The 16,159-nt window shown below is 37.0% G+C and overlaps 1 protein-coding gene across 2 annotated transcripts; it reads left to right on the top strand.

The window, feature by feature from the left end:
- Positions 1–220: 220 nt before the first annotated feature.
- Positions 221–15,966, top strand: tfr1a (transferrin receptor 1a). Of its 2 annotated transcripts, none has more exons than XM_039672066.2 (18): positions 221–359; positions 3,762–3,812; positions 5,574–5,808; positions 5,962–6,142; positions 6,229–6,448; positions 8,510–8,632; positions 8,712–8,807; positions 8,905–9,044; positions 10,406–10,569; positions 10,667–10,786; positions 10,920–11,005; positions 11,640–11,703; positions 11,782–11,849; positions 12,462–12,532; positions 12,849–12,933; positions 13,043–13,273; positions 13,648–13,800; positions 15,385–15,966. In XM_039672066.2, exons 2-18 carry the CDS (start codon positions 3,780–3,782, stop codon positions 15,625–15,627), a joined length of 2,313 nt encoding a protein of 770 aa, XP_039528000.2. In that variant the 5' UTR covers positions 221–359; positions 3,762–3,779; the 3' UTR covers positions 15,628–15,966. The 2 variants fall into 2 exon arrangements, with proteins under 2 accessions (XP_039528000.2, XP_039528001.2); XM_039672067.2 differs by having other exon boundaries at positions 224–359; positions 3,765–3,812.
- The last annotated feature ends 193 nt before the right edge of the window (positions 15,967–16,159 follow it).

Below are 16,159 nucleotides of genomic sequence, written 5' to 3'. Positions count from 1 at the left end.
TAATATTAGCTACTCAGTTCTTATAGCTAATTATTCAGTAGTATATTACCATATTTTATAGCCTACTGGATACTCTTCGAATATAAATCACAAGTGGAGATTAGGCTGAATTTGAAGATATAGTAAATAAAAAAAGGGTCCAAATCTTCGTCTGCTCTTGAACCTACTACAAGAGTACATAATTTCCTAATATAGTAACCCGGAAGTGACACAAAGCCAAGCACCCGCCTCCCCTCAATATGAATGTGCTGCTGCAGGGTCTCTAACGCCAAGGTTATTAAGTGAATGTGTGTCGCTCGCTCGCTCGCGGTGGTCGTGACTTTATCTATCTACAGTAAGATAGGAGCTCGAGAGATTTGGTAAGACTTGAATATTGTTCTTCTAATAGAAATGCGTTGTCTGCTGAATGTTATGTTGTTACAATTTCTACTGTAATGGTGCAGAAATTAGGGGTGCATTATAGCTCTCTGAACCATTGAAGTTTACTATTATTTCGCATAATATTGAATTAATAATTGAAATTATTAGTTTATAATCGCTTTTAATTCGTATGGAGGATACTGTAAATGCTTGTAAACAGAGCAGGTGCGGACTAACTTGGACTTCTTCCTACAGAGAGTTCACACGTGCTCCACAAACTGACCTTCACACAGATCGTGTCAAATGATAGGACATGGTTATTGTTTTACGTGGAAAATTAACGACAATAAATAATCATAAATAATCATGATCATTTTTAAATAATCATAAAACTGACTTTTTGGTGATATTTATACATCTGTATTTAGTTTTTTAATATAAATACTTTTCATATAATTGATATAATATATAATATAAATTTCACATAATTGATATAATTCATATAATAAATAATTTCATATAATTTTAATATAATTGATTATTTAATCAATATTAAATAATTTTACTAATGTTGTGGTGCTTACAAGTTCGATTTCCATTTTAGGAGTTTAAGTAATTTGTATTTTTCCATTGTGGTTTAGTGGGAGGTGGATGTGACATTTTCTTCAGGTTCAGCTCTGAGCATTTGTCCTTCCCTGTGTCTTTTCATCTCTCCTGACTTGAAAAGCACAATTACATTGCAGTGAGTCATATTTTGCAAATAGAGTTCTGTGGTAATAACATTTTATGAAAAAAGGGGGGAAATATGCAGTCAATGGAGTTAATTTTAGCTAACATGAACATAAAAATGAGAATTTTTTTTTACTTTTTTAAACTTTTATTTCATTTAGATATTACCACATGAAGCACATTTTAAGCTCACCCAACAACACATTATTAGACTGTACAGTGATTTTACACAGTGTGACCATCACATGATTTCTCTACAGTTTAATCCTCTCTGCCACTTCTGGAAAGATTAATCAACAATGCCTGCACATTCTTAGATCGTGATCCAAAATAGTTTGACGTTAATCTGTAGGGCCAGAAAAATACAGTAATGCATTATTGACGTATGCGTCTAGAGAGGTTATTTTAAAATGTGAGAAAACGGCACAAGTTTTGACTAATTTATCCATTTACTTCTTAAAAAAAAATATGATTCAAGTGGTGGTGACACAGAGGCACATGAAACAAGCTTGGTGTTTTGCATGAATGGATTAAACCAACAGCACCCTTAACAAAACCATTGAGGATTTTTGACCGCTCATGGAGTTTTATTTATTTATTTTTTTCTCCATAAAATAACATTTGACTGGCTTGTCCTTGAACATGATCCTCTCAACTTTGGCTTAGTTTCTCTGGTTTGATTGTTATTATTTTGTTTTAGCCTTGATTTGATAAAAGTCCTTAATCGTTTATGCGGCTCTCGTTGTTCCCGCAGTAAATTGCATAATTAAGCCCGAGGGCTAATGCACTCATAGACAATGTATGAGGATTAGTGGGCCGTCCTGAATGAGCTCACCAGACTTCTGTGTAGTTTCTGAGGAAAAGACAGCACGAGGTTTAACGTCAGCCAGGCCCCAACGGACGTGAGGATTGGTTTGATCTGATTGTGTTCACGACAAGTTCTTTCCTGGTAGGGTGTAGCCCGAAGGCTTTCTCCTATCTCCAGCATGCATGTGTCACAGTGAATTTGGCACAATTCTTCAGTGTGACTTTATTCTATGTCTTTTGAACAAATTAATTGTTGGACTTTTCTCTGTTTGCTTAATGAAACTGCTTGTGCAGTGTCTATCTTTTGTGCTTTGGGTTATCATATTTCTTGTAACCTTCAACCACTGAAAAAACAGATCCAGTCCTTCAGATGTCTCTTATTCCATAGTCCTGCTTGTTAAATTTTATAGTGAATACATTTTATAAACATGCCATAATATATTATATAATCTTAATAAAAAGATTAGGTTAAGGGTTGATGTGAAATTTCTAGCAGTTCCCTGTGGTGTGACCGGCTAGATTTCATCTAAAGCTGTTTTAAAAAACACTTTCCTAGTTCTTGTACTATGCACTATATGGGATATTTGTAATTAAAAATATATATTTATAAATCTACCAGACTATTTTAAAGGGATAGTTGAATCAAAAAGAACAATTCTGTATTTTTTTTAATCATTAGGGTAATACATATAAAAACTTTCAACTCGATGTAAAATAGAGAGAAACTTTATCAAAATATTAGCAAAAATGACCATGAAAATATAATTATTAAATAAAATAGATAAAAATAGCTATACTTCACTAATTATTTTATTTTATTGCCAAATGAAATTTATGAATCATGTGTAAGATATAAAGAGAGAAAGCAATTGTGCATCCACCCCTTTTTTTCAGTAAGCCAACCGGTTCTGGTAGTATTATTTTTTTTTTTTACATTTAATTTCTTTCATAGAGATTTCAAAATAGTCTTTGTTAAAGCATTATAATCCTTTAAAGAAGCCAATCCACTTTGAGGTGAATTGCAACACTACAAAATTTGAAATAAAGCAAAAAAGGTTTTGAAAATCGAGAAAAAAAATACAAATGTACAAAACATGTACTAAATCACTTTTTGCATGAAGCATTGCGAACAGCATACTTGAATTATTAGTGATTGGTGTTATTTTTTGTACAGCATCATGAGTAATGTAATTTTTCTCCATGATTCCTGCTGCTCAATCATATTATTTTAAAAATAACCGGAAATAATGCAGGATTACGGCTTCAGAAGAATCAAATATCATTGATTAACAACCTTGTAGCTCACAGACTGTTGCACAGTGCACTCTATAGAAATAAAATCAACTCATTTTAAATGTCAACTCAATGTAAATGTCACCAACTATCAATATTTAGTTTTGTACTAAATCCATATCCTGTTAATTTTTTCATTAACAAAAGAACATCAAGAATCTTCATGCATTTCATTTTTCATTTAATGACAGTTCACAGTGACCACATCTGTCAAGACCCCAAAATATATGATCAATATGATTAATCAGCAATAATTTAAGTCATAGCTCAGACTAAAACAGACTGATGTATGCATCAGTGGTGAATAGAGCATCTTCATGTACAAAAACATGTACACACACACAGAGGTGTCAAGGTTCAAAGTTCATGACCACGGTAATATCAGTTCGAGACAAACAAAATATTGTGTAGTGCACCTTCACCAACATTAAGATATGATACGTTATTGTAGATCTATAAACATCCCGCTTTTGTTTAGATAAAGGATATATCTTTGTTTTATGATGGTTTATCTCCTACACAGTGATCAGTTTGTGTGATTGATCCACTGAACATTTCTCATTCTCTTGCAGCAGTTATTTGAGGCCACGATGGATCAAGCCAGGACAACAATTTCAAAAATCGTAAGACAATTTCTCATAAATGTATTTTGTCATGGCATTATAACTGATTTATCTGAACCAATCAGTTACCATTTGAGAGAGCAAAGAAAATCACAGTTTTTTTTATAATAAAGCACGAGGTCACTCATATTTGGCCATGTCCACACTAATACGTTTTCGTTTGAAAACATATATTTTTCTCTCCGTTTTGGCCTTCCGTCCACACTGAGACGGCGTTTTAAGTCAACAAAAACGTATATCGTTTGGAAAACGCTCTCCAAAGTGGATAAATTTGATAACGCCGTTTTCGCGTTGTAGTGTGGACAGTGAAACTGGAGGTATTTCAAAACGATGACGTAAGTTTAGTCATGTGATCCATGTAGTACCAATTCATGTTTATCGGTATTGTGCCTGTTATGTGTTATTCATTTTTACACTATTGCTAAAATATGTTACTTTCTATGTTACTTAATATGTGCTATTCTTAATAGCACAGTACTGCAAAGATAACAGATAATGTAGTCTACTCACATTTGCTGTCCTGCGGCAAAACAGGAGAGCAGTTGCGTTTTAGACCAAACATATGGTGACTGAATGCGACCTGGACGCACCCGTGATGGTGAGATATTTTGCTAAATAAAATGATCCTGTTATTGTGCGATGACATTATTATTTATTTTCCCATCTGTATCATCTCAGTGAGCTTTTGTGAAGTTTCACGCATGCGCAGTAAAGTGAATTTAGAAGTTTCTCATCCACACTGAAACGTCGGAAAATACCTGAAAACGCTAGTGTGGACGGAGAGCGTTTTTAAACGAAAACCCCGTTTTCAAATGTATCCGGAATAATGTGGAAGTAGCCTTTGTCTCTCTCTCAAGCAGATTTTAGGAACTTCATCTGAAACCTCTTCTTGTGCTGAAAAATTTTCTATATTGAAGAGGAAACCTCAAACTTAATGACAATGAACCTTTGGTCTAATAAAACATTGCTACCTAGTCGACCGTTCTCTGAGGTTTGTTTTCATGATAATCGAATGAAAAGAGTTTTATCTCTGAAAACTGTTTAGCATATAACGCTAGTAATGGGGGCATTTACTAAGTAAAAAGAAATCGCTAGTTTATACCACTAACAAGGCTCAAAATAGCCCCACACTAACGCAGTAACAGCTATTTTGAGCCTTGTTAGTGGTATAAACTAGCAATTTCTTTTTACTTCTTCTATGCCCCATATACTAGCGTATACGCTAAACAGTTTTTAGAGATAAAACTCTTTACATTCGATTATCATGAAAACAAATCTCAGAGAACGGTCGACTTGGTACCGATGTTTTATTAGACCAAAGGTTCATTTTGCGCCAAAGTTCTCCTTTAAAGGATCATAGTTCACTTAAAAAAGAAAATTATGTAATAATTTACTCCACTCAAGTTGTTTCAAACCTGCTGGACACAAAAGAAGAAATTTGGAAGATTGTTGGTAACCAGACAGTGGATGGACCCCATTGACTTTCATAGAAGGAAAACAAATATACAATGGAAGTCAATGGGGTCCATCAACTGTTTGGTTCCTGACATTCTTCCAAATTTCTTCCTTTGTGTTTAGCAGAAGAAAGAAATTCATACAGGTTTGAAACAACTTTAAGGGAGTAAATTATGACAGAATTTTAATTTTTAAGTAAACTATGTTCCTTTAAGGACAAGTCATGAAGTTTGAGGTTTCCTCTTCTTTTTTTTTGTGCTGAAACACTGTGTTTCACATTGGCGTCTTGGATCTGTATTTTGCTAGTTCAACGGGGAGCCGCGCTCCTATACACGCTTTAACCTGACCCAGAACATGGAGGGGGACAACAGCCATGTGGAGATGAAGCTCTCATCTGACATGGATGATGAAGTGGAGGCTAACGGTGGTGGGGAAAGCATACATCAACATAATCGTCCATATTACCCAAGCAAGCTGAACCAGCGCTCGCCCAAAACCATCTGTGGAATTGTCACTGCCATTCTGTTCCTCTTTATTATTGGTAAGCCTGTGTAGTTTCAAGCTTATTTTCCCTCTTGAATACTTAATTCTGATCGGTCAGTCGTAGAATTCTGTGGTCAGATGTTTTTGTGTAAGACTGATAAACTAACATTTTAATGCCCAAAAATGGTTACAATGTTTTTTTGTCTTTCAGGATACCTCATTGGTTACCTGTCTAATAGAAGCACAGACAAAAATGAAATCAAGTCAGATTGTCCAGTTTATAGTGAGACTACCCTAGAGAGAGAACAACCAGTTTATTCGTTGGACTGGAGTGATCTCAGGGCATTGCTGAAAAAGAAACTGACAACCGGCAACATCGAGAGCAACCTCAAGTAAATACACACAACTGCTCTTTTCCATACGGTGAGATGAGCAAGTCCTTAAGCTAAACATGTTTTGTTCTCTCTCCCTCTTGCAGGGAATTCTCCAGTGTCAGTCACCAGGCGGGAAGCTCAGGCGATGAGGTGCTTGCTAATAAAGTCATGGGAAAATTCCGAACACTTGGAATGAACCCCTGGACCGACGAACACTTTGTGAAAGTCCAAGATCGTGGTACCTCAAATAAAGTGCTGTTTCGTGGTAACTCTGTGGGAACAACCGAGGGATATTTGGCATACAGTGCAGTTGCTACAGTGGAGGTTAGTTTTGAATGTTCATTTATATTGACAACCAACTGACAAAAGAGCACCATAAAACTATCATACAAGTAGTTCATACAATGTGTGTAATATTCCAAGTCTCTTGAAGCCATGCTGGATTACATCTGAGCGTATGCAAATTGTTTTTGCTAAAGCTCTATTCGGACAGCACTAGCTTTCTAAACAACCTTTGAGTTGCAGTTTGTCCTTGAGTGCATTACATGAATGAATGAATGAGGCATACAGTGGGGCCAAAAAGTATTTTGTGCAAGGTCTCCTACTTAGAATGATGAGAGAGGTCTGTAATTTTCATCGTAGGTACACTTCAACTATGAGAGACAAAATGAGAAAAAAAAAGAAAAAAAAAAATCCAGGAAATCACATTGTAGGATTTTTAAAGAATTTATTTAATAAAATAAGTATTTGGTCAATAACAAAAGTTCAACTCAATACTTTGTAATATAACCTTTGTTGGCAATGACAGAGGTCAAACGTTTCCTGTAAGTCTTCACCAGGTTTGCACACAGGTTTGTAGCTGCTATTTTGACCCATTCCTCCTTTCAGATCTCCTCTAGAGCAGTGATGTTTTGGGGCTGTCGCTGGGCAACACAGACTTTCAACTCCCTCCACAAATTTTCTATGGGGTTGAGGTTTGGAGACTGGCTAGGCCACTCCAGGACCTTAAAAAATGCTTTTTACGGAGCCACTCCTTCGTTGCCCGGGCGGTGTGTTTGGGATCATTGTCATTCTGGAAGATCCAGCCACATTTCATCTTCAAGGCTCTCACTGATGGAAGGAGGTTTTGGCTTAAAATCTCACGATACATGGCTCCTTTCATTCTTCCCTCAACATCATTTTTCCTGTCCCCTTTGCAGAAAAACAGCCCCAAAGCATGATGTTTCCTCCCCCATGCTTCACAGAAGGTATGGTGTTCTTGGGATGCAACTCTGCATTCTTCTTCCTCCAAACACGACGAGTTGAGTTTTTAAAGTTTCATAAAGTTCTATTTTGGTTTCATCTGACCACATGATATTCTCCCAATCCTCTTCTGGATCATCCATATGCTCTCTGGCAAACTTCAGACGGGCCTGGACATGTACTGGCTTAAGCAGGGGGACGCGCCTGGCACTGCAGGATTAGAGTCCCTCTCGGTGTAGTGTGTTACTTATGTGGTAGCCTTTGTTACTTTGGTCCCAGCTCTCTGCAAGTCATTCATCAGGTCCCTGTGTGTAGTTCTGGGATTTTTGCTCACCGTTCTCATGATCATTTTGACCCCACGGGATGAGATCTTGCGTGAAGCCCCAGATCGAGGGAGATTATCAGTGGTCTTGTATGTCTTCCATTTTCTTACAATTGCTCCCACAATTGATTTTTTTCACACCAAGCCTAATGCAGATTCACTCTTCCCAGCCTGGTGGAGGTCTACAATCTTCTTCCTGGTGTCCTTCGACAGCTCTTTGGTCTTGGCCATGGTTGAGTTTGGAGTGTGACTGTTTGTTTGAGGCTGTGGACAGGTGTCTTTTATACAGATAACGGGTTCAAACAGGTGCCAATAATACAGGCAACGAGTGGAGGACAGAAGAGCTTCTTGAAGAAGTTGTTACAGGTCTGTGAGAGCCAGAAATCTTGCTGGTTTGTGGGTGACCAAATACTTATTTTCCACCATAATTTACAAATAAATTCTTTAAAAATCCAACAAATTGATTTCCTGGATTTTTTTTTCTTCTCATTTTGTCTCTCACAGTTGAAGTTGTACCTACAATGAAAATTACAGACCTCTCTCATCATTCTATGTAGGAGACCTTGCACAATCAGTGGCTAACTAAATACTTTTTGGCCCCACTGTACAGTATGTCCGAATATCGCTTAAATTCATAAATTTAAAAAAAATGCGCATGTAAAATTCAACTCTGAGAGAAGTGTTAATTTTCTAGTTGTCTTGATTAATACTGTGAAGCAGCTTTGATACAATCTGTATTGTGAAACTTGACTTGATTAATCTGTTTGACCTCACTAGTTTCAGACTATTTCTAATGACTTATTACTGATTCTATTGTGTAGGGAGCCGCTCTGTATGCCCATTATGGACGAGCAGAGGACTTCAGACGCCTGCAAGAGATGAATGTTGATGTGAATGGAAAGGTTGTCTTGATCAGAGCTGGACTATTAAGTTTCGCTGAAAAGGTTGGTGCTCTCACTCACTCATATTTTAAGACTGTTAATATTTACTGATTAATCCTCTGGTTTTCATTTGCTTATTCAGGTGGCTAATGCTGCTAGCTTGAATGCTAGTGCAGTGCTAATTTACCCAGATCCTGATAACAACAAAATTAATGAAAACACTGCTCTATTTGGCCATGTAAGTTGTGGAACCTTTCTCTTGTCAGATTATTGGTTTTATTCAAAGTGTTTATGTACAGTCGATTCATGATCTTTCAAAAACGCTCTTTTCAAAGGTCCATCTTGGCACTGGTGATCCCTACACTCCTGGATTCCCTTCCTTCAATCACACCCAGTTTCCCCCGGCTGAGTCTTCTGGCTTGCCCCTCATTCCGGCCCAAACTATCACCATAAAGCAGGCTACAGAGATCATAAGGTGCAGTTGTGACTGCAAGTGACATTTCTCTTGTTTTTTTGCAGGCAAATCTTATATACTTAGAGGACCAAAGCTATTATGCTTTTACAAGTGTGAAATGTTGCTGCTTGAGCATAAAAAGGGTCTGCAAAGTTACAAAGCACAAAGTCACTCCTAAATTTTACCAAAAAATATATCATAATTATAAAACTAAAACCGATTTTCCTATTTGATTTTGTTTTTGAGTTTTTCTTAATTCGTAAATGTTTTTAAATCAACACAATTAATTTTGTTTAATTTTATTAATTAATATTATATGTTATATTATATGTAGCTAGGGTTTTATTGTAATGATTGATGTTTTAAACAACCCTAAAAATGAATTAAATATATTACATTTGGGGATTTAAGAGGTTATCCTAACTTTAAGAGGTTATTTACGATACATTTTTGTGAAAGTTTTCTTTAGAAAAAAAATAATTTCTTATGCAATGCTTTTTGGAAATACAAAATATTCGTAACTTTATTTAGTTGGAGAGTAAGTATAAAATACCAGTTAGAGTTTTATTTAAATGAATGTTTTATGAATCGGCTCCGGAATATAATGGCGCTCTTCCACTACACAGTACCAGCTTGACTCGACTTGCCTTTGGTTGATTTCCGCTGTGTAAAAGTTGTACCTGTTCCTGCTTTCGTGTACTTTTTTTAGCATCACCTCTGGCGAGGTTCTGAGCGAGCTGAGGCGAGCTAAGGCGATACTAAAATGTGACGTGAAAACAATGCCGACTGCTGATTGGTCAGAGAGAATCGTCACCGCGTCATCCTTGCACGCGCCAGATGGAGTATCCGCTATTTTAAAATAGTTTGGCCAGAGATAGTTTCTAAACTTACTTTCTATTATTATTATGGCAACTTGGAAGAAGTTTTAGACTTTCCTTTGTTTGGTGGCCGAAGAGAGGATCCAGCGAGAGCTTGATAGGGCAGCGAGGAACGGCGTCGCTATGATGACCGGGTACTATTTGAGGCGGTACTGTCTGCAATGGAAAAGGTGCTTAAAGCAAGCCGAGTCGAGCCGTTGGTACTGGTAATGGAAAAGCGCCATAATATATGTTTGGAATTGAGCTCTTTTGACTTGAGCAAGCAACAACCTACAGCAGCGAGTCCAGCGACCATGCAGAACACCCAAGCAACAGTCTATCAACCCCATGACAATGCACCAAAAAAATGCAGAACATCTTAACAACTGCATAGCAATGTCTTGGAAGACACTCAGATCCCTCTAGCATCTTGACTTGAAGAACCACTCACACTCTCATCGGTTTTAGGTCAATCTGGTTTGTTATTATTCCCTTTATTTACGTATTTTCCACATTTGTTCGCAGTAAGTTACGCGGTCGGCTTTTACCTGTTGGCTGGAGTCCTGATATGTTCTCGGATACCAAGTTTGGTGATGAAGGTGACAATATTACCGTGGAAGTGAACAATGTCCTTGTTCAGAAAAAAATCCACAATGTGTTTGGAGTCATTAAAGGTTATTTGGATCCAGGTACTGTATTCGGTGACACTGGGCTTTAAACAGCACCTCAAACAAGTAATTGGCCCCAGTCCTTAATCACTGTTTTTGTCTTCATCCTTTGCTTTAGATCGTTATATGGTGATCGGAGCTCAGCGAGATGCGTGGGGCCCTGGATTTGCTAGAAGCACAGTCGGCACTAGTTTACTGGTGGAGTTGGCCAGAGCCATCACAGACATGATCAAGAATGGTACATTTCAAATAAGTAGTGGTTTTCTTTTTAAAGACATTTATTTCACATCAAAATAATGAAGTAAAAATGATAATTATTAATTGGCAATAATTCTTGTTGATTTATAAGTGTAACTTTCTTGTCTTTCAAGATGGATTCAAGCCAAAGAGGAGCATTGTGTTTGCCAGCTGGAGTGCTGGTGAATTTGGTAGTGTCGGGGCCACTGAGTGGTTGGAGGTATGAATGCATCTTTAAATTGTCCTCTGTTTAAAAATGGCCTTGTTGGATATGGGAGTGAATTCTCTGTTTGTGTGACCAAATAATCTCAAACCAGTAACCATACGTATTTACATTCATTTTTCAAACTTAAATCAGACTTATTTTTTTTTTTTTTTGAATTACTACAACTAATTACTAGTATAATACTCCGAGCGAAGCATACAATTGTAAGCCTTAAAAAAAAAGGTTTTTAAAAATTTGGGGCTTTCGCTCCAGAGGAACCTTTTCTTACTTCTGTGGCCTGTTCGCACCACAGGAACTGGTAATGATTTTAGATCTAAAGAACTAAACAAGCGTGGCTTACGTCACTTCAGAGTTTGTTCTGGTGGTGCGAATACAACCAGGAAAATGGCCTTGGGGAACATTTAGTTCTTGGGGAAACATTCTGTTGATGTACCTGGTGCGAAAGCCTCTAATGGGGCCCATTAACTGTTTTTATAGTCTGTTATATTCTATTTAATCATTAAAATCTATTTTTACATTGATACTGAGTGGTGCCGGCCCTGCTACTGTAGAATGTCAGGATGCAATTGCAAATATAGACTTAGAATTTACTGTGTAAATTTATATTTTGTGTTTTTTGTACCCATAGGGTTACCTGACCTCCTTGAATTTGAAAACGTTTTCTTACATCAGCCTTGATGAAGTTATTTCAGGTTTGTAAAAGGTTTCTTGAAGAATTGGAGTTGAACTTTGTTCTTGAGTTGATGCTGATCATCTGACGTTCTCTTTAGGTTCTGACTCTTTCAAAGCATCTGCCAGTCCACTGCTGTATGACTTACTAGAGAGCACTATGAAGCAGGTAATGGATCCCATTAATTCTACACAGTTGACATAGATGGAAGTGCAGAAGTAATGTTTATTTGACTTTGTTTTAAACTATTTTCGTTGGAGAAACGGATAAAAAAACAGGCGATATTCTGTCTAAAATGTGAAGTCACATAATCATACATTTTGTTTATTGAAATATTGTATAGAGGCTGTGTCACATTTGTAATTGTGCTGGTATATGGAAAAAAGTGGCACTCATTGTGTGATATTAACTATATTAAATTAAATAAATATAAAATATATACAGATACGATTATCTTGAATATTTTGGTGGGATTGTAAATGCATTTTAATAGAGTAAATCAAGCAGTGAAAGCGTGCGCTCTAATAGACAAACACTAGTCTAACCTACTAAACGTAGTGTATGCGTGCGCTCTCCGAGTGTGTTTTTTTTTAAAGTGAAGGGCATACTTGATAATTTCAGATCACATATCATTAAAACAGCTATTCCGATATTTTCATAAACTATATATATCGCACACCTCTTTTCACAAATGTTGAATCTTTGCCATTAGTCTTCTTATAACCTGTCCTAAGCTGTTTTATCTGTCTTGTAAAGAAAAATGACTTCTTCCCCATGCAGGTCTCCCATACAACTGATGCAACCAAATCCTTGCATGAACAGTTTGCTGGATCCAGCTGGGAGAAGTCTGTGTAAGTTGGTCCTAAATATTGATCATATATTTATATAAATACTATTACAGTATTATTAAAGGGGTGCTTGATTATGATTTCACTTTTCTAACGTTAGTTAGTGTGTAATGTTGCTGTTTGAGCATAAACAACATCTGCAAAGTTATAATGCTCAACGTTTAAAATACATGTTTTAATGCTGCAGTTCGTAAACTTTTAAAGGCAACATTTTCATTTGATTTTTTTCAGCTTTGTTTCAATGAATTACATTATTTTTAAAAGTTCTATTCCAGTACCAACAATGTTAAAAACATTCTACCTTTTTCTTCCTTCACAGAATGGAGCCTATGGGTTTGTCTCACTCTGCTTATCCATTCCAGAGCTTCTCGGGCATCCCGTCACTTTCCTTTCGATTTACTTCGGTAAGTATTCCGGTTTTACTGAAGATGTCAAAATAAAGTAAAATACATTCAGGTTCAGTTGGTTTCTTTATGGATGATAGGAAGTAAACATCTGCCTGATGTTTTTTAGGGTTCAGTGTCAGAGTACCCATTTGGCACTTATGAGGATACCAAACAAACTCTGGACCGGTACACTTCCTCTTCCACTGTGAAACTGGCGAAGACAGCAGGTGAGGTGGCTGGGCTGGTTACTCTTCGGCTGGTACACGACCACCTACTCAAGCTGAACGTGGCGAAGTATACCAACGTGATCCGCAACTATGTGTCCCAGATCAGGGCCAAAGTTGAATCACGCCAAATGGTGAGTCTACGGGGTTGCATGTGTTGTTTACTCTAAAAGAATTTTAGCTTGGTGTCTGTTGAATATCTACAGGGCACCTAAAAGGGACATGGTGATGGAACAAAAAACATTAATTTCAATGCTTTTGCATTTGCTCGTAAATCATGTTACGTTCCCCTGAGGAACTGCATTCAATCAGAAAAAATGTGCGTTCCCCCAAGAAACTGTTATGTTCTTTGCCAGGCAGGGCAACGCAAAACATTTGCAAGAGAACGCAAAAGCATTTACTCCCATCTTATATATTTTTTCATTCACCATGTCCCTTTAGGGCTTTTAAAGGTGCTATCTGTACTTTACGGATATTTACATTCAATTTGTGCATTTTACTTGTCAAGGTTGGCCGCCTTCCTTCCACTTTGACGATGCAGTGGCTTCTGTCAGCTCAGGGGTCGTACGATCGTGCCGCCAGCGCCCTTGTTTCCACCATCCGCACAAGCGATCTTGACGACATGGAGCAGTGTCGCATAATCAACAATCGCATTATGAGGGTAAATAACATGGCACTTGTCTAGCCATTTCATTCTTTTCTGTGTTGACATTAGGGCTGTCAAAATGACAAGGCTAAATTCAAATTTTTTTCTTAAATATTAGCAAAAATTCTAAAAGGCAATACTTAAAGATATAGTTCACTTTGAAATTAATTTTTGGTATGTTTTAGCTTACCTCAAGGGCATCCAAGATGTAGGTGTCTTTGTTTCCACAGTATTTTCAACTTTGATATGTTTGGGTCAAAACCGTCAGTCATATAATGCAGGTCTATGGTCACCATCTCAAAGAGCATGCACAGAGAAGTCCAAATTAAACATGATTTAATAACTCGTAAATGTAAGTACACATTGATGGCCTAAGACATGAAACGAGCGGTTTGTGTGAGAAAACGAACAGTATTTATATCGTTTTACCTCTTGTAACCATAGCCACGTCCAAGTAATCTGAGGGCGCAGTCGCTTTTTGGCTATGGTTATAGGTGGTAAAATGATACTGCATGCTTTTTGAGGTGGTGACCATATACCACCATTGTATGACTGACAGACAAGAACGGTTTGACTTAAAAATATTAAAATTAAAACTACTGTGGAAACAAAGACACCTACATCTTGGATGCCCTTGAGGTAAGCTAAAACATATCAAAAATTAATTTCAAAGTGAACTATCCCTGTAATGTTAGTCTGTAATGTCTCCTATGCCCACAAGAGGGTGCAATCGAGCACAAGCAAATAGAAACCAAATTAAGCATCCATTTTATTAAAATTAAATGACATTCACTTTTTAAAGTGTGTTACCTTCTGAAACAATAGTTCTTAAAATATAATTTACTAAATGTGCATGCAAGGGAAATTAGGTTACAATAGTGCGTAAACCTGTAAGTGCATCAGTAACCTGAGAAAACATGCTTCAACAGACAGCGTAATGTAGGAGGAGGGTCATTCTTGCGATCATTGGACAATGTTTGGATATGATAAGTAATTTATATTTAAAGTTTTGCTTCATCAGAAGACACATTTTAAAATGTATTTTGCAATATTCCGGCAATTTCAGAGGTTGCAGTTTCAGGACTGCTTTTCTAGGACTCTAGTTTTTTGAGACAGCGCCGCCTAGCTAATTCTACTCCAACAGAAGAGACCTGAAATAAACTAGACCCACAAAAAAATTAATAAATAAATAAATAAATATTATATTTCAAGAGATTTACCAATGGTTGTGTTTAGGGGTAGGTTAAGACAATAAATCAATTAACACAATATACATAACTGTACATATGGGGAAACAAGAGGGTCAAAAAGAGAGTATTGCAGGAACATCCTACTCCAATTTTGCTAAATTTTTAGATCCAGTTTAAATGAATTACTATGCATTCATTTAGTCACTCTACACTCAAATGTTATACAAATGGGTTGAAAGCAACAAAATACCAGCCTTAGAAATGTTTTAAAGCTCACTCTTCTTGCATTCTAGGGATTTAAAGCAGTTTTAGAAACTGTACAGAGCAGCAGTTGTGACATGAAAAAGACAGATTATTTTAAAAGTTACTTTTGGTCATGTGGACGTTAACACTGTGTGTCTGTGTGAAGGTGGAAGGCAGTCTCCTCTCTCCTTACGTGTCTCCACGGGAGAGGCCGTTCCGGCACATCATCCTGGGCTCTGGCTCGCACACACTGGCAGCTTTAGTGGATCACCTCGACGCTATTAGAGGAAATCCTCAATCTGCTGACGTTGACCAATTCAGGAATGAGTTTGCTTTCGCTACCTGGACCATCCAGGGCTGTGCCAATGCATTGGCAGGGGAAGTTTGGGATATGGATAATGAAATTTGATCACTCTGAACCATCACTCAAGTCAAAAAAAGGAGAAAACGATATTGGTGCTCTGTTAAAGTGAATTTATGATTCGAGGATTACCTCAGTATATTTAAAGCAGTAATTAACCCAAGAATAGCAATTCTGTCATCCTTTACTCACCCTCATGTCCTTCCAAACCTCTTCTGTGAAACACGCATGAAGATATTGTGAAAAAATGTCCTGGTTGCTCTTTTACATGAAATTAGTGGAGATTTCAAACTTCAATACAGGACCCAAGCATCATAAAATATCATAAAAGTGTGCTATAATTCAATGTTTGAATCCATACAAAATGTATAAGGGGTTAGAATGACATCAGGGTCAATAATCCAACATATTTCTTGGGTGAATTGTTCATTTAGGATCTAGTTTAGATTGCACAAATTTGGAATGTGTTATTGGTTTCATCATTTTCAGTTGTAAGAACATCTTGCGTAATACCTGAACAGTCTGGATTTAGAGGTCGATGTTTATTAACAGGCTACAGTTGGACAATCAGCCATTTCAG

This window comes from Pimephales promelas, chromosome 5 (genome assembly GCF_988280905.1).
Source record: "Pimephales promelas chromosome 5, fPimPro1.hap1.1, whole genome shotgun sequence".
NCBI lineage: Eukaryota > Metazoa > Chordata > Actinopteri > Cypriniformes > Leuciscidae > Pimephales > Pimephales promelas.
The sequence above is the reverse complement of the archived record's forward strand: the minus strand, read 5'-3'. Positions and strand labels throughout refer to the sequence as shown.

What these genes read in the sequence shown, in the direction of transcription:
- tfr1a (XM_039672066.2), top strand. Translation starts at nt 3,780, where the DNA reads ATGGATCAAGCCAGGACAACAATTTCAAAAATC. An exon ending in CAGGCTACAGAGATCATAAG is followed by an intron (nt 9,045 to 10,405) that starts GTGCAGTTGTGA and finishes ATTTGTTCGCAG; the next exon opens with TAAGTTACGCGGTCGGCTTT. An exon ending in AAGTTGAATCACGCCAAATG is followed by an intron (nt 13,274 to 13,647) that starts GTGAGTCTACGG and finishes TTACTTGTCAAG; the next exon opens with GTTGGCCGCCTTCCTTCCAC.